Source organism: Larus michahellis, chromosome 9, assembly GCF_964199755.1.
Source record: "Larus michahellis chromosome 9, bLarMic1.1, whole genome shotgun sequence".
NCBI lineage: Eukaryota > Metazoa > Chordata > Aves > Charadriiformes > Laridae > Larus > Larus michahellis.
Genome location: NC_133904.1, coordinates 41,584,197 through 41,607,257, shown reverse-complemented (window position 1 = coordinate 41,607,257; position 23,061 = coordinate 41,584,197). Strand labels below are relative to the sequence as shown.

The window sequence follows — 23,061 nt, the reverse complement described above, 5'->3', positions numbered from 1 at the left end:
GGCAAAGCTCGCTAACTTTTACTTTATGTTTCTTTTTTTTAGACATTGTTTTATTCCTCTTTGGAGCAGCCTTATTAACCTCTGAATTTCCCAGTGGCATTGAATTGTCCAAATGGCTTCTTGCGGTAAGCATTGCAAAGCTGTCCTTCCTTCACCATGACAAACTCTTCAAGTCATTTCTTTAGGGAAGCAAAGTACATTTCAGAACATTGTTCTTTGTGTTTGCAAGAATGTCACTTGTCACTACTTCCAATTTTCAGATTTTGCTTTCCTCCTGTAACAAAGTATTCCAAAATCCTGTATTTTTAACATTTGCTGTGCTAACTAGTACCAAAATGGAACTGTTTTAACCACTATTATTTATGAAATTTCAAAATCTTAAATACTTCAAGACCATGGAGAAGGGTACTTTTTATGTCTTTTTCATTATTTTATAAGCAAATAGGCCAATATTGATTACATTAAATGAACACCATCGTTGTTCAGGTACCCATTTTCCTCCTGACCTGCACGAGGAAGGGCCCGTTGACTCACTGCCACCTTGGTGCGGCTCTTCCAGCTCTGCTGCTCAGAGCAGTCACTATTTCTCAGTCCTAACTAACTAATGTTGGTAACACAACAACTGAAGACATGGACCACTAATTCCCATGGACTTTTGATAAGATCTGACTCCTGTGTGGCTTAACTGCTTTGGAAAAAGAGGCTCTGGCTGTGATTGCACTGCTCAGCAGACTGAAGAGTGAGACCCTCAGGGATGGTACTGATGCAAACTGATACAGCACCCAGCAATTCCATGTTGTAAGAGCTGCAGAACTGCTGTCGGCACAGTCCTCAACAGTAATGTTTGGTACCCACTTTCCTGCCGACTCTGGACCACCCTTACTGGAAATGTACATCTGGTAGAATGGGGCAATGGGAAAAGCAAGCAGTTTAATTTGCTGAAATGCCGGAGCCAGAAGTTGTACTGTCCGGCGATGGGATCCACTGCACTGCAGAAACCGGTCACCTCTTCCCCCTCACCAGAGGTGATCTATAACACTTCTGGCATAACATCCAAGTTTCAAACCCATAGGACCAGCAGAAAGCGTGAGTTTTTACTTTGTAAGGAATTTCCACACACACAAAGCAGCAGCATTTTTTTTTTTCTGTGTAAGAAATCAAGAAACTTTCCCATCCAACAGGAAACTGAAATTTAATTTTAAAATTATCAAGACAAGGGTTCTGAAGCAAGTCAGCTGGCAAGAAATGGTATTTTTCTGGGGAACTTTGCCCAGCATCCATTGAATAGTGGACAAACATGATGCATTCATGCAAGAGCTGTCATTGTGCTACACTGAATCAGTGTTTCTGCCTGGAAAACCCCTGGACTCTGACTCCCTTCTTCACATTCTCCACTAATTTCTTAGTGTCCCAGTAACTTTGCGGCCCCAGCATGAACCTCAAAGGGTGCACAAAAGAAGAGTGCACAAGAGAAGATGCACAAAATGCTGCAGGGAGGTAGAGGTTTCTTGCAGATAGTATTTCTAATCAAGCCATCCCATGGCCGCTGCCCATGGGGTAAGCTCCCAGTTGCCCAACTGGGACACAATAAAAAAGCCATTGTTCTCCCATCTACCGTTGAATTCCCAGGGAGACGTCACTGCCAGGCTAACAGGCATTGAAGACTTTCTCTCTTGTAACCAGGACTATGAGACCTGACAGCTGCTCTGCCATAACACTCGCATCTATTCAGAGACCAAAATCAGAAAAGCTGCTCTGAGGATCTCCGTAAGGGCACAATTTTACAGGCTGCTAAATGTCATGATTTCTGGCACTGAAATACTCTTCCAGGCCCCTGCTCAGTAAAGTATTTCTCACTGAATTAAGGGGAATTTAAGTATGTGCTTATGCTTTTGGATGAACAGAGAAAGCCTGTTGAATCAAAGGAACTACTGAGAGCAGAGTAGAAGCCCTTAAAAATCATGTTGGTTTTTTTTTTTCCCTAAAAGTATCTGTTATTTATTCCCAAGTCCTTATCTTGTTTATAACAAAGAATGAACGAAATTCCTTTCCCAAGGCTGGACAGTCCTGGAGCATATCCGCACCAAACAGGAACAAAAATAAGCTTGATTTTAGTCAGATTAAATAAGCAAATGCTTATTAGTGTCTTGACTTTTTTCTCTCCCATTTGCCTTTTTTATTCCTCTGTACACAGTAAACCTAAGGTTTTACGGCCTTATCCAAAGTCTGCTGAATGTGATGGAACTCTTTCTGTTGCCTTGAATGGGCTTTGGAGTAGACCTGTAGGCAGAATACAAGAATATTTTTATACAGGTTTCTCATCTACTCTCTACAGAAAGGAATATTAATTCTTCAAACACTGGTCCAGCACACAGCCCCCAAGAACTGTCAATATTCACTCTACTTTGTTACTTAATTTAAAATTACCCTGTTTTCTCTCTGAACTTTCTTTAGGAACATAAATTCTGCAGAGACTGAACAGGTTTCCAGTTTCTAGCTCATTTTATATACAACCTTCAAAACATAATTGCTTTGGAAGCACATCGCACACAAAGGTAAGTATACAAACAGTAGTTTGCAAACATTACAATAAACCATCTTTAAAATGAAAGTGCCCCAAATCAGAAGCCCCACATGTTTGCAGTAAGGATGTTTGCTGCTGGTGATTTTGTTGCTGGGGAAGGCACAGCCTGAGAAGCCGGGGGTGCCGAGGGCTGCATGGTCGCACAAGCGAGATGCAGCACCAAGCACTGTCAAGGGTATTGCCCTGGCCTCTTCCCCGATAAGTTCAGCTGAGTAAGTACACGGCTTTGGTGAGACGGAGGAACGCAAAATGCCTTTATGCCCTTCCAGTTCAGCTAATGAAGTTCACGTGAATGAGCTAGAACATTTTTGCCACCATGGCCCTGATCCAGCTGTCGCTGCCGCCACAAGGGACCCTGCCGGAGGGTTGCTACAGAGGTGATTTTCACAGCGGGACAAGCTCCCGGTCTCTGTGCCACCCAAGTCCCACTGATGGATGGATTTCACTGTTTGACAGTACTTTTCCAGACCCTTACGTGCTCCTTACGGAAACACTTGGCCTCTAGCATGTCATACCAGTATTACAGGAAACTCGGTAAACGCGAGGCCTCCTGAGCTCAGGTCCCCATCCCCATACTAAAAGCAGAGGGGTACAGGCGGTTCCGATTCATGTATATATTGTCGTAGTACTCAATACACACTTTGAAATCTTAAAGCAGATTGTGACTTGTCATCTATAACTAAAAGATATCGATACACAGACAGACAATGTGCTTTTGCAAAATGACAGAAAAACTGTTCTTTTCATGTTACCTCAATGCAAACATGATTGCGTTTTGCTTTTTAATAGCTACTGCTCTAAGAAACATTATCATCAGGTAAAGGAATTTGCTACCCATATTTAATCATTGTAAATAAAAGAAGCAGACCAACCTGCATAGGTTTTTTTTTTCTTTTTTTGGAGTTTGCATGCTTAATACAGAACTAGTAGGTTTAAAATCTCACTGAGCATTCTATGTGAATTAACCAGATTCTAGAATAACGTGGAAAGGAAAATAATGAAAAGTACAGCTCTTCATTTAAACATATGCAGCTCTTCATGCAGGGTCTTCTTTTAGGTTTTTTTTTTCCTTTGTTTAAATTACACTTTGCATTAAAGAACATAGCCAGTGTAAACACAGTCTGTAACACTTATAAAACAGTGCAAATTTTGTAAATTTCTGGGAGGAGGTTGGAATACATATATTTATAATGGAGGTAAAATCACTTTCTTTCTCAGTAGAAAAATACGTATATTAAACACCTATATGTTCGGAACTTAACTTCACAAAAGAGCTAGTTATAGTCCTATACTGTGTAATAAATTAGTATCTTTTCTAGATTTCCATTTTCAGTGTTAGTGTCAAATGCATAATAATGCTAGAAAAAAAACAAGAGAAACATGTATTATTTAGAACCTAACGAAAATCTTACAGACAGTAACTGGTGTAAGAGGGCACAGAATAAAGAAATGGGGAAAGACGCAATGGAAAAATACCGACCTCTGATGAATTATTGCACATTTGAGATCATTCTCATGGCCTTTGGGCCAATTCTGGATACTTTTAAGTCTTAGGTCAGTGTTTGTTTCCATTTGACTGTAGGGTACAATTTAGGAACCACTGCAAAATGTCAAGGATTTACTGAACTTTTTTGCTGATGAAACCACAGGCAGCTGAGTGCAGAGTGCTAACTTTTATTCATGCAATCAAAGAGAACAACGCTAAAAACATACGGAAATACAGGCAAGGTTGCCTGCCATAAAAATATTTTTGGGAACTTGCTCCAGCGGATCTTATTGAGACAAAACTCCCATGCCTACCGTGTTTTCATTAAAGCCATGACAAAAACTGCAAAACTGGCTTCTGCCTACATTATTTAGAGCTTTTTCCTTGAACGCTGTTGTCTCCACGGTCTGACTCTGCAACTCTTAATCAACTGAGTATGGAAATCTCCATGAAACATACTGCTCCAAAGAAAACTCAACTCGCTGAGTAGTAATGCCTGATGCTGAGTACCTGGATAACACTTCTCATCCACAAGCAGCAAGAATGCTTTCCATGGAAGATAAATGACAGTCTCTTATTTGACCGATGGGATCACTCTCATAAGTAAGAAATGCAAGACCTTACCAGCTGCTTAAAAATATCACTTTTCACTAGTTGCTCAGAGAGCAGAAATATTCCTGCTTCAGCCATATTTAAAAGGTACATAAATTGACAGGTAGAGAAGCAGAGAGAGAACTGTCTACTGTCTCAGGTGATTATCACTGCAATTGAAGTCAGAGTACTAGTAAACCTGAATAATTTAGCACTTAATCTTTGAATATTGCTGTAGTAATTATTTTCTATTGCTGATGTTCTCAGAAAAAGGTCAATTTCAAATTGTAACTACTGATTTTGGAAAAAAAATGCTATGTAAAATCACATTGCCTTCACTACAAATCTTAAAAGAGCTCAAGAGATCATAAGAAATTTCAAATTAATGAATTAACTGACAGACAGATAAATTCATACTTAAACTGTTTAAAAAATGTCATTACAAATCTGCAAAAAATTGTGAAATAACCTATAATCGACAGAAAAATTGTTTAAAATCCTCCTAAACATCTTCCAATATTCTAGTAAGTTAATAAAACCACATTGCTAACCATTGACTATGAATACAACATGCCTCAGTAATAAAATGAAGAGATGCTGATGTGAGCAGGTGATTTATTCTGCCGCAACTGTTACTATGCACTTTATTGATAAAGCTTCCTCTGCATTGTTTCAGCTGGTCATCTTCTAAAATGTATTTGCGAGACAGGGGGAGGTTTCCCCCTCCGGGAAGGTTTCCTCCTCCTTCCTTTTGAGACTGATTCACCCCTTGTGGTCTGTGCAGGAGATAATCATTTTTGTAGCATGATTAGAATTTCAAACTGTACTGAAGTCTATATGAAAAACTCAACAATTTCCGTGTATTTCAAATACTATTACTTAAGTATGTATGGATGTTGGAGATCATATACAGTGACCTTTTATCCATCCCAGATTGTAAACCTACTGTAAAATGATGGGATGTGTTTTTTCTATTCCCCCTCCTTTTTAAAGAAGCAATAAAACTGTACATTAAAAGACAGGAAGGACATTACTGAGTTACAAAAGAATGCCCCCTTTGTCAATAATTCGTAAACGTAAACAAAAAAGTTCGAGTAGAAAAGCAAACAAGTGTGCCGCTGCTTCCAATATGTTTTCTCACCCCGTGGGGTTAGGGTAAAGTTCTTTAAAAACGTATCTTCATGGCGGTCATGAAGTATCTCAAAGGAGTCCTGATCTTCACTACCAAATATCACTGGTGAAGCTAAGCTCCTTTGCTGATAAAGGTAGCAATGGGTTGTTCCTGTGAAACTCTTGGGGATCCTTCATGGTATTGTTAAGAGGTAGCTGTCCGTTTAGTAGTGTCAAAGGTATGTTACAGTATGTGTGATGGTTGCTTATGGAAGCTATAGGCAATGTCGCTGCTGACACATCATATTCGTATCCTCTGCAATAGTGTCTCATTTGCACAGAATCTGCTTGATGGTAATCAGTTAAATCAGCCCGCGATTCTACCAACGTGGCAGAAGTGCCTGTGACGGCAAGAGAAGGTACAGTCTGGAGGTCTCCAAAAAGGCCCTGCTCTGCAGAATCCAGGACCTGATGCCGAGACACCACCTCCTTTTTCTTCCCTGGCATTTCAAAGACTAGGCGCTTCCAAAACTTAGAATTCAGTTTGCTGCTTTTTGGTCCTTTCCACTTGACCACTGAGAGAAGTTTGATGGTGTGCTTTAAAGATTCCACTTCGTGATAATTCACTTTCCCTTTTAATTCAGTACACTCAATCAAAATAACTTTGATTTCTCCACTGACTAGCATGTTATGGAGTCTGTTTTCCATCTCAAAAATACTCCATCCTCTCCTGAGAACATAGTCTGGAGTTAACACGATAATGAGTCTTCTGCTTTGTTCAACACATCTTGTGAGATCTTCAATGTAGGCTACAAATTATAGAAAGAGAGAAAGAGTAAAGAATAAAGAAGTCTATTGAATCAAAACATCAGGCTTGCAATCAAGTACAACAAAATCCTACAACTTACTGATCCACACCATTTAAGACAAGGGGCGTTTCACAATATACTCCAACAAAAACAGGATCACAACATATTTCTATTTATGGAGTACATACAGAAAACTCCTTAATAACACCCTCCATCCTTTACTGGTTTTGCCTGTTCATCTCAACAGAAAGACATTTACATAATATCCTCACTGTGTAGATGCACTAGTGACTACAAATACACAGTTCACTTCCTAAAAAAATATAGGTCAAGATCAATGTAATGTTTGTGTAAATTTTAACATTAACACTGGTTATGATTAACATTGCATTGAGGGAAGCACAGTCTGGGAAGCAGTTCTTGTGTTTCAGGTGCGAGGATATGAGGGTGCTGCAGGGTGTATGAACTGTAACTTGCAAGAGCCCAAAAAGAAATCAACCCATATCACATGCAGAACTTGTGCTACTGCATAGAAGCACCATGGCAGCCCTTTCTTCTTCAGCTATTGACCACAGAAGAACAAAAACATTCTGTGTGGCCCAATGATATGTTTTAATATCACAAACCTGTGCTTCTATGTACCCCAACGTATTAACAGAAACTTCACAAGTGACAGGAACGATTGGAAAATTTAAACATATTGGAGGTGTTTATTTCTTGAGACACCAGTGACAAAAAAATAGTATTGTTCTTTTATTCATGCATGCCAAGTAGTTGCCAATGATCAGTGTAAGCAGAAATGCCAGCCCCATCATTAGCTCCATGATGTCAGCTTATTGAGCTACAAAGTATTCTTGAAGTTGGACTTGATCCCTGAGTTTCACTTGTCCCAGGGATAGTAGGGAAGAGAAGCCAATTACACTGGTCTGACATGGAACAGGATGGGAAAGAGATCTACTTACAGACCTGATCCAAAACCCATTCAAATGAATGGACTTCAACAAATTTCAATGGGTTTTGGGTCATGACCAGAAAAATGGAATCACTTGAAAAAAACAACCCACTAAGGTCAGAAAAGTGTTCATTGGTCGCATAGCATTGTGACTGCCAGCTCAGAGACAGGATATAATTTTATTTTTAAACTGCGTGAACCTCTTGACCATGCTACTCAGAACGTGCTGTCTGACAACAGAGGAGAAGCATGTGTTATAAATGAAGACTTGGACACAAGAGCTGCACAGAAGAGATCTTTACTCAGCGCGGGGCAGGGCCTCTCTTACACACACTGCCCTCTAGCAGGAACAATGATTACAAATAACATCATTAATCAACATCTGTTACTGCAAGACTCATTTTTATAGTCCCAAGCACCGTACCACAGCATGCTTATTCACACCACTTCCAGTAAAGTAAATAGCTACAAAATAGGCCAACAGGAACATTCTAAAATAGATTATTTTCATGAGACTGAAGGCATAGTTAGCATCAAATCTGCCTTTACCAATGTTTTATTTCACCACTTAGCAGCAAGAATTTCTTTCACAAATGGAAAAAAGAGGCAATTGCAAACATCCCACAGACACAAAAATTTAAGACATACACATATATTACAAATGTCTATGCAACAATCCTGACTTTTAGTTAATGTTTTATGACTCTTTAATCATGCAGCATTTACAGTTTGGGTTTTTTTTCCCTTGAAATATTTTATGAGGAAAACCCCCACATTGCTCTGTGTAAAATAGTTACTCATTAATGAAAAGAATTCAACATTAAAATCCATGGGAGAGGCAGCAGAGAGGGGAGAGAATCAGCAACAATGAGAAAATGATAAGCAGAACTGGTGAAACAAAACTTAAGGAAAGGTAGAAATGTTCAATACAATGGAAAGAGATTATCCCAATGTATCAACAGCTCAGACTCTTCATTTTCTTCCTTTCTTTCTGCTCCCAAAAAGAAAGAATTTAGGTGGGAAGCTTCATCATTAGAGGTTGAATCTGCAAGATACAGTAAAACAACAAACTATCATGCATCTTTCCTGAGACATATTCATCCCTCCTTCAAACAACTCAGAACACTGCTATGTACAAGACAATTCTCTACAGGACACAATACCGGTCAGTACCACATATCCAGGTTAGTGCTAAGCACAGACATGCATATCCTGTATGCATCCAATTAAAAAAAAAAAACAGCAAACAAACCAACAGAAAAACCAAAAAATCACTCCACTTTCATCTCTTCAAATATCCAGCAGCAATAATTTCAATAGCAACAACCCAGCAATAATCCGTCATTCCATCTCAATCAAAAACTCACCAGACTTTGCTTTAGTCAAACAGGGAACGAGGTGGGAAGAAGACAAGAAAAATTCCCTGTTTTGTCACATGGATACTTCTCCCCTCCGTGCCTCTCCCATACTTTGGCATGCCCACCTTACTTACTGGATATTGCATTAAGTTAGAGCTCTTTCTACAGACGGCTAAACAGACACCTTCACAAATGACCACTAGGTGCTCCTTCAATTCTAAGTTTGCATCTGCTTCAATGCTAGACATGGCCAACGGACAGGGCGTCTGTTGGTGCGCTGAGGATAAAATGCACTGTAGTATAGGAAACTGGAAATCCAAGTGAAAAGGCAAACACATTTTCCAGCCATATGTCTGGGAGCACTTAGTACTCCCAGTAACTTCAGCTTGGGACTACTACTAAAGGTAGGTGACAACTTCCCTGGAGCACATGGTTCCATTGGGTGCACTCTACAGTATGCCCAACTCGCACAACCTTACGTATTTCTGCGAGGAAAAGCATGGGGGGGACATATTCCAGTCTGTGGAAATTCAAGCTTTATTTTTTCCACTGGTACCAGACTGACCGCATAAATCTGTAAGTTGCTAAATCACCCACCCTCCTTTTACTTCAGAATTTGAGACTGCTCAAAATACCGCAGGTTGAGTTGTCTGTCTTAAGTGTTCAGTCCATTAGGAGGTATTAAATCCAAGCATTCTATATTGCAATGTAGGATGGAGAAAGGGTTGGTTTCACCTTTCCATTGAGTTAATAAGTAATTGTCAGGCAACGGCTCAGTTTCATTTTCAAGAAATAAACTGAGCGCAGATTTCAGGAGTGACGTCACTAACTGTAAGACTCCAGACCAACATATTTCCGTCAGGTATATCATTTTGCTGAAACTTCACTTTTGCTGCAGGAGGTGTCAACTTCAATGACATTTCATTGTGAGGGGAGAAAAAAAAATTGCCTTGACAAAATCAGTATGGAATTATTCATTTTTAATTCCCCAAAACTGTATTTTATCATAAACTAGAATGTAAAAATAAAATGTCAGCATTAGAATTAACCCACTTGATTTTACTGAAAAAGAACTTTTTAAATTTTGACCCTTTTTTCCTCCCTTGAAACACCACTTTGCAATATGGCACAAAAAAACGTTTCCAAAATGTTGGCATTTCCCATGGGTCAAAAAAATTTAGAATTATGAGTAGCTTTATCAGTAACTTACTTGCATCATGTCCAATGCAATAACCAAGAAAGTATGGACAGCAAGAACTTGTGGACCCATAAACAAATGCAGTTTTTGCACGGTTGCCCTTTAGTAATGAAGACAGATCATCTGACAGCAAATATGTGCTCACCAAACACTGTCAACATGTAACGATACTGAACTGTAGTTTGAAGCACTGAAGAAGAGAAATCCAAGACATGCATCCAATTTGCAATTAAATCATGCATAACTGCCTACTGAATCTTAAATGAGCTACACAAACCACAGGCTGCAAGGAAACCCAGACAACCTAATATGCAAGCAGACTAAGAGCAAGGAAATTAATGAACACCACGGACACAGAGTTGCTTACACAAAGAAATTACTGACTAACCACATTCAGATGATTTGCAGAAGCAGTTGAGGGAGAGGGAAAGAACACCAGAAATCATATGAAGTCCTACGGATATTTTCGGGAAGCACAGTCTGCAGAACCACAAGAACCAAAGAGTATCTACCATCAACCCCACACTGGCTGGTTCCTGGTGCTCTGAAAATAACTAGCCTTTCTGCTTTTGGCAATGTGGCTATCACTCGAGAAAGTTATTTATAGAAGAATAATTCACTCCTGGTTTCCTAACCGTATAGTTCCCAAACCCTAACTCTGATTACTTTATTATAACAAAAATGATTGCATGTCTTGCTTTTCCTATTTATTAAATATCTGTTGCTTCTGTTAGCTCAGACCAGAACAGCAATGCAGTTGGAACTGCTGAAAACACAGACCGGAGTGAGGGCCTCTCCTCAAAGAGAGCCCAATCCCAGTATAAGCTAAGGGCCAGCTGATGAGTTCAACATAAAGAAAGGAATAATGCAGAGCAGCATGACACACAGCCCTCTCAGCATACTACTCCCTTAGCCACTGTCAGACGTTCCGTATTTGGCATGGCAAAGGAAGGAGGGATTAAGGAGAAGGAAAAGATGGTGGCTCTGGGGATGTGCCCTTGCAGACTGAAGTGTCTGAAGAGGATGATTTTAGTGAAATTGTTTTGGCAACAGATGTTGGAATCAAAATTCTGGATATTTAGAATCGAAGATTCATAGACTCATACAGGTTAGAAGGAGGCTCTGGAGGTCTCCAGGTCAACACCCTGCCCAAAGCAGGACCAGCTATGATTGCTCAGGTCATTGCCCAGTACACTTCTGTAGACCTCCAAGGTTGGAGGTTTCTTCTTAGTGTCTCTGTGTTCTGTTCCAGTGTCTGACCACCCTCATGGTGAGGAAAACTCTCCAAATGTTTAAATGGAATTTTCAGTGTTGCAACTCACACCCATGGCCTCCTGTTCAATAACTGTGTACCCCTGAGAAAAGTCTGTCTCCATCTTTGTGCTTTCCACTGGAAAGACAACAATAATATTCCTCCTTGGCTTTGTCTTTGTTGGCCTTTTCTTCAAGAAACACAGTTCTTTTGGGCTCTCCTCTTGTACTGTGTGCTCCAGCTCCCTGACCAGCTTGGAGGCCTTCAGTGGACTGTTACAGGGTGGCCAACCTTTATGGTTTTTGGTCATATTTCTTCCACTTTCAACTGTCATTCCTCTGTATCCCTGCTACCCCTGCCCATGCCTGGCATTAAATGTAAGATTCATACAGAGTAGACAACCAGGGACTTCTGAAAGGAGTTTGTGGAGCTGGGTACTCTGTTCTCATTCCACATAAATGGTGTCCCATACCTAATTAAGGCTCCTTGGGAACTCCAGGCACACAGTCCAACTGGGTTTTCTTCATCCAGGAACCCAGAAAGCTGGAATTCACCAGGCAAAAACCACGCAGATGGGCAGACAAAACTATAAAGTGCCAGAACTGCAATATTGACTGTTGGGTGCTTTTTATCACGTGCCTTAGGTGCTCTCCTGTTGTGCTGACAACCTCTCATTTTTCAGGTAAAAGCAAAGATATTTATTCCATCACCGTTATTCTTTTCAGTGCCTGATCTCTTTGCCCTGGGCTGAGCTGAAGTGAATTGCTGATGTTTTTTCAATCCTGTCAAGATCAAATACACATATGCTTAGAGAGCAACTAGATGATTCTCTAATAGATTTGTATTGCTGGTATTAAAAATCCAACTTGACAGTTTCGACCTCTTCACTTTCAGGGTTTAAAATAATTTGCAGAAACCATGCGAGAGAAATATCTTCCTCCGATATAGTCCCATTTGTAGAAGAGTCAAGTGCAAATAGAGCTTTCTCTCTGTAGACACATCATCCTTAGCAAGACAGAAAATGGCTCAGGTAAAAACATAATTATTCCTATCCCCTCCCCGCCCCAAGTACTGAATCTCCTCAGGTCTCCTAACACTGAATTAAAAAGCTCACAGGGCTTTGAGAGCCTGCTTGCTGTGGGAAAGGGTTTGTTAAAAAAGCCCTGAAAACTAATAGGGTGGAAAAAATGATAACTGCTGAGAAACTTTAGTGACAAGTGCAACTGTATCTTAGGGATCACAGTCTCCTTCTACAGGCTAACATGTTCAATTACCTAGGCAGAAAGGTATACGCGCTGTCAGCTTTGACAGGACGAAGAACACTCACTCTGTTAAGACTAAAGAATATTCCTTAAGAAAGAATAGCTGCTATAGTACTTCCTATAACACGCAACTCAAATCCCAGGTTACAAACTTGGTCTTGGTGCTTATGCAGCACACTGCATGTCACGTCTCCCTGCCGTGTCACCCCACTCATCTTCCAGCCTGCATGGCCATGTGGGCATCTGCATGAGCGAGAGCAGAGAAGCGGTGGGTGCTGGAGCACCGTTTCTACCTCGTGAGTTTGGGGAGCCAGGTCCATCTGTGCTGCTCTCGGGCAGCTCCAAGAGTCACTGCAAAGGTCCTAGCTGGCCACCATGTGGTGGGCGTCACTGAGGCCTTTGGCATCCTTCATCGTGATTCTCCCACTAGGACAAAATGCTCCACTGGGATAACATTTGTATCCCGGCAGGGCACAGAAACCAACACCTACTGCAAAACATGACTCAGCCCCATCTGACCTGAACTCTGGATGCCCGTGATCTTTTTCCCAACAGCAAAGAGGTGGCCTCAGTCCCACAGCCATCACCTCTGTCCTCCTAAGGAGAGAAACCGTCGCTCCCTGGGTATCCCTGAAACAGACGGTCCTCAGCGCAGAGCTGAAATACAGAGCTTGGGTGTGCAGTGTGGAGGAGCTCGCTGCTGGGTGTGCATGTCCCAGCTGAGTCACATCTGGCTGTTATCTCTCCCTTGGCTGCTCAGGGAGATGCAGAGCCTATCATAGCTTTTCCCCAGAGGTTAGAGATGAACCAGCTGGACAAAAACATAATCAAACTTGTCCCTGAATTTTTCTGAAGTCAGCTTTCTAGTTTGTTCAGAAAAGTGTGCAAGTTAATGAAACACTATTTAACAAATCTATTTTTTGCTTGCTCTCAAACACAAGTAGCAGCTGTATGTACTGCTTCATGCCAGGAAGCAAGCACAACAATGCACACCCTCCTGTGGCAGCACCTTAAAATTGCAGAGATTATAGGAAACAACCAGCCTTACAAAACACACCTTATTTGCTGTACTAGTGGAATGGCACACATTTAAGTACACAAGATATAGAAGGAAACACATCAGAATGGCGAGTGGGAAAACATTACATTACACTGAAAGCGATTTATACCAAGAGAAGGAAATGCAGTAGTACATGTGAGAAGACATATTTCCTAAAATAAAATAAAAAAAGATAACCGTAATCAAACCCTTATTTTTCTATAGAAATCTACCCCAAAGAGCTATATATTTTGTCATATCTGCCACTTTTTGAGACAGTGCCTCTCATGTTTACCTCTGGAGTTTCTAGAAGGCCCATACCACACCACCCTGCCTGCTCTCTTCACTACGCGCTGCAAGTCCTTCTAAGACTGGTGAGCATTAGGCAGAACACAGCCACGTCCCACTTCTCCAGCATACATGGAGAGCTTACAGACACAGGAGTCTTCCCTCTCTCTCCAACACTTCTCCCTCCCTCTTGCCCCCTCAAAATAAAGTGCCTTCCCCCATATCTTTTCCAAAGCTAAAGCATGCAAATCACATTCATTTCAGTTCCACATTTTATTCTGCATTGTCATTATGTCTGATTAAGCGTTCTTGAAACTCCATGCGTTAGAATCAGGCCCTTTCATAATACTGAAGAAGGGAGTTTGAGAGGAAAAAAGAGGTATTAAATCTGTGAATGTTCATAAATGAGAACTGACATTTTCAGGTACCCTACATTTTCAGGAGAGGTTTAATGAATACCCAAAGTGATGACAAGTATTTGCTGAGCGTCTGACTGACAAAAAGAGACAAAAATAAAATACCATGCTGGCTGGTACAGCAATTGGAAAGAAGAATCTCATTTCAGATTAATCTGTGTTTCACTATAGTTATCATTGAAGGGCTAGCTTTAAACTCTTTAATTCACTTGTATAATTGCTACGTACGTCTGCTATATTGTTGGATATGAAACAACTATTTACAACTGTTCTGTGATTTTTAACACAAAAAGAAGTATTTTATCTTAAAAATATTGAAAAATTCAGTACTACTTGCTTGTGTAGTCAGAAATAAGAGGGCAATGAGCCAAGTTCCCTTTCTGGAACTTGTCAGTAAGGGAGTAAAATTCACACCTTGCAGGGGCAGGGCAAAAGGAACAGGGGAAGCAGCTCTAATCTAGAGCCGCAAATGCACACGATAAATTCCAACCACTACACTGGTCTCTGCATGATCTCTGACTAGGCTCTGACTCCTTTTTCCCAACGGTACAGGATTGAGAACTCTGTTTCCAGCTCCCTCAAACGTCAGAGAAGAAGTAGGCTCCAGCTTCTGGGGCAGGCACTGTGGTTTGGCAGCAGCAAGGCAGCAGTTTCAAGCCTTTTGGCAGGCAGGTTGCTAATGCAGCCATGTTCTAGCTGTTTCATGTTTGGGGACATCTGCTCCAGCACAGCCATTGCTTTGTTTTCTTATTCACATTTCCTATACAGTAGCATATACAGAGAGAAGTTCATACTCTCTTCTTATGTTTTTCACAGATGTGATTTGCAGACAGAATTTGTAAAAAAAGCTTATTTTTCACAAGGGTAACACTTCAAATAAATGTGATATTAAAGCAAACATACTGTGCATTCAAAATTCATCAACATGATGCATATGATTCATGGTCTTTTTTGACTTGTCCAAAAATTAATCTGGAAGAAGAGATGCCATAACTACAGCTAGGAAGGTATCAACTGTTGGTACAGACACCCAAAGATGCTGGTGAATCTTCAGACATACCAGCAAAACTGATTTGAAATGGACAACTGTATTTCCCCATCAGCATAGAAAACAGCATCGGATCACTGGGCTGTACATAGTCCTCTGAAGAATTAGTATTACTTACACAATACCAATCCTGTTCAGAAATGCAACACTTGGTCAAAATGCTAATGAAAAAATTGCACCTATACCATTAACTGGAAAACTATTGTAGCAACTTATGAGAATTCAAAGTTAGGAAAAACCAAAAGACAATGGGAAAGATGACTTTTACTTGTAAAGCTGCTGTAGACAAACAAATAATTACTGGAAAAAAATAATAATCCCATTTTCAATGATAAAACAGAGACTACAAAAATATTTTTTGGAAGTTTCCTGCTTAGCTACCTGTGTCTGATGTAGAGATTTTGGACTACAGTATTGCTTGCAGTGCTGCAGCCTTCCCTGTAGGAAGGTCCAGCTCCTGCCTCCACTGAGATCAATGGCAGTTCCCTGTGATTTCAGTGGTGCAGGAACAAGCTCTAACCTGAAGCTCAAATGTGCAGCACTGAGGAAACTTTTCCAATCCTCACAACCAGTTCACAAAGACAGGTTTCCCATATGTAGTACTTATTGCACAGTCCAGGCCTTCATGACACAACAGAGAGAACTAAAACTGAAAGGTCAGAAATACTTACTTCCACTAGGGATGAGGTCCCTGTCTGGAATGAAGAGCTTATACCCATAGTGCTTTTCTAGAACATCCGGCAGAATTTCAAGTGCAAACTGCTCCTCTTCATTATTATCACAATCTAATGCATCAGGATCCACTTTGGTGTATGAAAGATACGCATCGTATTCCTTGTTGTCTGTAAGAAAACAAATTCATATTCAGCCTGCTGTTTGCAAGAGCACTATAAGGAATACAGGAAAGTACTAGGAAATTGTATTATTCCTTGAAATGATTAAGCGTTTCCCAATAAAACTGGGACTTGTCACAGGAACATAGAATCTGGCTTCCACAGAGAAATCTTTCAGATCCAGACAAACAATACCCTTTCAGTTTTCTTCTGCATGTTGAGCTAGTTAGTAACTCTGCTTCATGTGGTCAGTGTGCACATTTCACATCTGAAAAGATCACGGGCAAAACTTCGATACAAATACTTAAGCTGGAACTTTTTATTTTAATCCTTTACATATTGCTAATGGAAATCTTTCAACTACTATGCCTCAAAAGTGCTATGATTACGCAAAAGTTTTGAGCTTGGAAAAGCTTTTGAGACTGGAAAGTTTGGAGTTTGGAGTAAGCAAAACTTCCTTCCACAAGTAATTGTGAGAAAATACATGACTTAACCCAAATGAATACTGATTATGCAGAAAACAATGACAAACAGTCCAAAGTATTTCTTCAGAAAATCTTGTAGTTTTAAAAACCAATATCATAATTTTAGAGGTCACTTGATCCAGGACATTTTAAATACTTGGAGCTCACAGTATGAGACAGAGAAACACCTCCAAGAGCAAATGGGGCACAGGGGCAGACTTGCCCCTCCATTCTGCCTGCAGCTCAGGGCTGGAGGCAAAATCTCATCAAAAGGCAGGTAGTGGGTGACAGAGGGGGCCCAGGCAACGCCACATGAGGATCGCGGGGCTGCAAGACAGTGATTTGGCTAGAAAGGGCAACACTCCTCCTCCCGCACAGCACTGGGGCTTGTCTCCAGCTCTCTGCATCCAAAACACAGAGCTGAGAGCTGGCAACTGTGCAAGGAACAGAAGTGGCACCGCTATTGAGCTTGGGATCCATGCTGGGATCAGACTGCCTTGGTGACATTTCTCTTTGCTATTCCTCTGCAGTAATGGAAAATAGCATATTGAAAAAGTCAACCTTCAGCAACTCAAGTCTCCAGGGAAGAGCACAGCTGCCATTATTTACAGAAAATGAAAAATCAAATAGTTAATGTTGTGAAGACAAAACTGCATGAATGGAGGATTGCTTAGTACCAATTATCTGTAAAGAATAGCGCACATGGAAGATAATGAAAGCAGTTAAAAATCATCAATATACTCTGATAAAAAGAAAAAATAGCTAATCATAATACAATACATTCCTTGAGGACCTTGAAACGATTGTTACTTTCTTACAATTCTTAACACGAGGCCAGACCCATGAGGGTCAGAGCTACAGACATAGCACGGGAATAATATGTTTGTAAAAGGGAATTTGCCTCGTGTCACCATAGCTCTATGGGAGGATGTCCACCTGGCTTCTCCGAAATCAACGGCATACAAAAATAGTAGTTACTGATGGAAAGATGACAGAACATCATACAGCAAAGAAATAAAGTCCAGTCAGCTTTGGAGGCCCGTCCAAAACCCGCTACCTTGTTCATAATGAAGCCTGACAAAATCTTTTAAGAGAAGCCAGACACCAAGCAATCCAGGAGGCAAACATCCCTGCAAGTGTTTGAGAGCTCTGCAATGGCAGCAAAGCAAGCCCCAGAGCACTGACGTGCCTGGTTATAAAGCAGCATGAAAGCTGCACATGGATTGTGTGCAAGCAGTCCCCGAGCCTCCTGCCCCTTCCAGCTGCGTGGGTACAACTGCCCTCTCCAGTCACCCCTAGTCACGATACCAGTAAGCAAGATGTAGACACAACCGGTTCCCTCGGGCTCCTGTGAGTCCATATGCTTGTGTTACATCTCTGCGGTCTCGACTCCCTCTTCACAAGCTTCACATAGACAGGACATAGCAGAAGGACCTATCCATGCTGGCCCACTGCTTACTCTGTGTGCCTTGGATGCAGCACTATCTGGACCGTTTTCTAAATGTCTTCCCTTAATCCTCAGCATCATTTTCTCTAAAAACAGCGCTACGTGTAACACAGGAAGCCAACACTGCTTACATAGGATATTTTTAGAAATAGGAATAGAGCAAATCTGTTGAGTTCCAAATCTTCTATTTTAAAGAAATATATGTATAATGAAAAGTGACCCTGTGATTGCATCTGTACAGCTGACTGCTCATGGGAGCTCTGTATGTTCCCACTGTAGCCTACACAAGTAGAAAGAAACATCCCCATATATGTCTTGACTTCAGTAACATTCTGCCTCCATCTTTCCTTCTGCAGGATCAGAATGAGACACAAAGCTGCAATAATTTTAAAACCACGCACTGGAAAAATGAAGGGTTGTTTTCAGAATTAACATGCACACAAAATCTCTGATGTACTCAAAGTGCTTCCTCTAAACAACTACAAAATAATATTGTTTCATAAATTAAAAAGTGATCGAACCAAGGAAGTTACATGAACAAAAATGCAGCAGCTTCACACTGCAAACACAAGATAAATGAACCAAAGCAATCTGGAGGAAGTTATGACTTTGGGTCACTTTTTGTTGGTGTGAACCAGGGAGGTTCTGTTGGTATAATCCCAAGGTGTTAGAGGTAAATTCCTTCCAAACCCACATAATCTCACCCTTCTCTTTCTCCTGGGTATCACCATAAATATTGTGCAGTATTGTATAGTATGAAAAAAGCATCATTTTAGGTTCTCCCATTCACACATGAAGATCGAGAAAGAGGAAGCTTCCTGACCTGTATTCCTGCTATTTATCATTCCACATTCTAAAATCCCCTGGATGTCATTCCACACGTTCTCTAAAATTCCTATGGATTTCATTGTAGTGAAACATTTTCACACCATATCTACACAGTGTTAAAAAACCCCATTTATTATTTTGATAACAGTAATGCTAACTGCAGAAAGTAACATGTCTGTGCAACTGCACGTTGTTTTGGCACAATAGGGCAAATGTGTTCCCTGCTCTTTTTTCCAACACATTATTGTTTCTAGATACACCACTCCAGACTGCCTACATGACTCACAAGTGTTGCAGTGGGCTATAAAAAGTACCTGTACTTTGTACTGTGAATACGGTACTTCACCTCTTTAGCAGATACTAGTTGTAAGCATATTAATAACATTAATTATACTATAATACAAATTTTAAGAATATAACAATAGGACTCAAAACACCTGGATTTAGTTTAGCAGGGTTTACTCCAGCTTCACAGGAGCAGGAATGTTCTGTATTCAGGAGAATTAAAGCTTCAATTTAAAAATACATGTTTAGCTTTAGGCACCAAATGGAATATATGCTAGTGGAGGGGGTAGGGGAGGGAAGAACACTGAAAAACTGCCCAGTTTATTCCTATACATACTCTCCAGGCAAGCTGTACGTTTCCACTAAGTTGTTTACAGTCTCACAGTTAACTGAGATAACTAGTTACTCTCAATGACAATTGCTTCTCACTAGTTACTGGAGTTAGTTGGCGGCCTGAAGACAATTCAATGGAAATGTTTAATGAAAAATACCTGGTGAAAGGACTGCCCACATACAGCATGGATCTCAGAAGTGATCCTGGGCATATGTGGCCCTGGGACACATGAACGTGAAGAGTTCTCCTGAAGAATCGGTTCACAAATGACATTCGAGCCTCTATAACAGACTCATGAATAATTCTTCTGACTCCCATTTGTTTATGGCATGGCCCAGTGACATTTCAGTGAAAAGACTCATTGATTTCAGGGGGCTTTGGGAGGAAGTCTTAGGGCTTTACACTGTTGGGTGCTCAGTAGTTTGAACTTAAACTGGCAGCAGGTACCTTTCAGGATTCATTTCAATCTAGAAGTTTCATCGCATTGGGTCTCTGAAATATTTCCATTGCATATATTGAGTTTCCTGAGCAACTGCTTACCATCAGCTGCTTCGTCTCCTCCAAAGTTCTGTCTGTAGAACAGCATTAACTCTATGTTGTAGCACTTATAGATGGTCACGAGCAAAATAAGCAGAAGAAGGATGGCTCCCAGTCCTCCAGCAAGCTCTATTTTGTAGATCAAATCTAAAATTAGCAAGGAAAGACAAAAAGGTTATGATCTTTCCGAGCTTTATTTACTCTTATCCATTGTACAATTCCACATAAAATTGTGCAGCTTCCAATTATACTGTAACATTAAGGATGACTAAGGTTTTCTTCATTTCCTATTACTTAACTTTACCCATTTACTCCATCTACTGCCCATCTGAAATAACCATCCAGAATGCATTTGAGGCTATAATCATAATTCTTCTACAAGGGAATTAAGTAGTGATTTTACACTGAGGATTAATCAACTTTTAATAAGCTTGTGGAGTTTGAAACTTCTGTATTGGCAGAGTGCATCAAATGCTGTATGCAGCATGTCAGACTAGATATACTAGACATATTGTACCCCATTTGGGAGGCTCTAGTTCACCCTAAATTACTAAACTTTGTCTTTACATTTGTGAAGCCAGTGGATGAGCTGATGTGAGCTGCTATGCCAGGACTTCAGCTGTATCACTGGAGAATGAATTGAGCATCCAGAATAACCAAGATAATGTGCGAAGCCCAGAGCACACATCAGGATGCTAAGAGCCACTTTGAGTCACGACAGCTACTAACGGAGTTCTCACTTGTTTGTTTAGTACACATTGTACTTTAATGGGAACCAGTGGTAGTTTCATTTTCGTACGGGGATGTTTTTGTTAGGAAACATCACAAGCAGTCTGCCTCAAAGAACTTCACAAATTCATACAAATGCAATTATCCATCTTTTACAGCTGGGGAAACAGAGGCACAGAAAATTGAAGCAACATGCTTCCGGTCATTCAGCGAGCCAACGCCAGAATGGGATAAAAATCCTTGAATACCAGGCCAGTGCTCTACCTGATGTAAGCCACTAACTTTAACAGTATTGCTCTTTAGCCTGAGACGCCCTCTGCACACAATACTGCTTATAACCCCACTTGGCATATTACTTAGCCATAAAAGACAAAAGATGTCAATTTGACAATAGCTACCTCTAACAGCATATATTAGCTTAGATAAGACACCATGAAGATTCTTGCTGCTGCGATAAATACAACGTGAAGATGTAAAAACTGTAATGCTGGCAAGACAAAGTTTTTGTGATCTTTACGCTTCTAAAACTTAGGGCAGGAAAAACTACTGGTATGTCATTTGTGTCATTTTCAAGATAAAAAGCAAATTAGTTGTGTATCTTTTGGGGGTATTCTTGCTTCGCCATGCCTTGTATTTCAATAATTACCATCACATGTCAAGCTATTCCCAGTTTACAGTATCGCTGATGTCTGTCCGGTAAGAAGTCATGGACTAATAGATGGAAAAAGTCTATTATAATAGCTATTTAATCTCTTTGAGAACACAGGGAATTCATGGGACTTTTATTACACTGCATGATAAAGTTAGCATGTGCTCTGGGGATAAATCTTGTCAAATGGAGAACAGAGTTGGCTAAAATCACTTTTCAGGGAAATAACTATGTTTTTGTTGTACAGAATCTTTTTTGCTAGGAAAATGAGATGATGGCAAAGCTGACAGCTTGGAAGGAGAGAAAATGCCAAGCCTCGTTCACCTGCAGCCCACGCATGAGCACAGACTTGTGTCCACTTGCTGGGGGAATGGCAGGGTATCGACCAAACCCACAAAATCCAGCTCAAAGGCAGAATCAATCTGCTTTTGCACGTCCTGTATTTGTCCTACTGCCCCATAAATTCTCCTAGAGTCCAGACATAAGGAGGCAGAAAGCCAAGGCTTTTGGGCTCCGTATTTCCATTCCAAGGTGAAGGCAATGGAAAAAAACCCAGAATGTTCAGTTTTCTTGCCCACTCCAGCTCTTTGTCTCTGCCTCTGATTAATGCCTTACTGCTCAAGTGGTCCTCCTTGAGGTCAATAGGGAAGGCAGCACAGCCAACATTAGGAAAGGAGTTGAATCTGAGTGTTGTCCTATAATAGCACCTGAAAATTAGTAAAAAAATAACATTCCAATAAAAGAAAAGCAAACCTAGGATTGTCCAGAACTTATTTTTGAACTACTTGAAAGCAAATAACAATGTGGTCTTAAATTAAGTCAGTAAAAAAGAATGCAATAGCAGACAGCGGTATTCAGGTTGCAGGAGCATGCCTGATTCTGTATTTGCATTGGTAGCTTTGAGTGTTTGAAACTGGATTTGGTTCTTTTTCAGTCAAAAAATAAATCCTATAATGCCTGCTCCGGGGCTGGTGCTGTACAGACAGCACTCCTGTATTCTCCAAAAGCATTTGCGAGGACTGTACCACTAATATAGCAGAAGACTTTAACATATTTTACCTTAAATATTTGAATAGTTTCTTTTTCTTTCTTAAAGTGAAGTACGTGCTTAAAAGTAACCACCTGATGTCAAAACAAGAACTAACTCTAGAAACTCTTATACTACCGTTATAACTCAGATTTGCAGTTCAATCCTGTTTTTTTTATCCAAGCCTTCCTAGTTTAGCAGGACTCATGACTTACGTTTGCTTGTGTGGACCTGATGTGCTGCAGTCACACCTTTGAACAGGGGGCAGACACAACCTATGGCACTGTGACAACCCGGAGACAAAACGGAGCTACAAGCACCTCTTGCTGAACAGGGATAACCCAGCCCTTGGCAGACAAGACTTTGGAGCGAGGAGGGTTTCTCTGGCTGAGAGATCTGTGCTTCCTCTTCGCCTTTCCAAAGTGCACCAGCAGCTGGAAAGCTGCAGCACATTACAATAGGAATCCATGATCCCTTCTTTGACACGCACAAAGGATGCTGGCCAACAGCTTCCTACCAGTCATACCCTAAATCT

At 40.7% G+C, this 23,061-nt stretch overlaps 1 protein-coding gene across 3 annotated transcripts in view; it reads right to left on the bottom strand.

Annotated features, from left to right (window-relative positions):
- Positions 1–3,183: 3,183 nt before the first annotated feature.
- IL1RAPL2 (interleukin 1 receptor accessory protein like 2) overlaps positions 3,184–23,061 on the bottom strand; it is a 391,439-nt gene continuing 371,561 nt past the window's right edge. For all 3 annotated transcript variants that reach the window (XM_074601410.1, XM_074601412.1, XM_074601411.1), the window contains 3 exons: positions 20,125–20,268; positions 16,065–16,235; positions 3,184–6,580 (listed from right to left, as the gene is read on the bottom strand). In XM_074601410.1, coding sequence (XP_074457511.1) covers positions 5,883–6,580; positions 16,065–16,235; positions 20,125–20,268 — 1,013 coding nt within the window. In that variant the 3' untranslated portion in view covers positions 3,184–5,882. The remainder of the gene's footprint in view (positions 6,581–16,064; positions 16,236–20,124; positions 20,269–23,061) is intronic.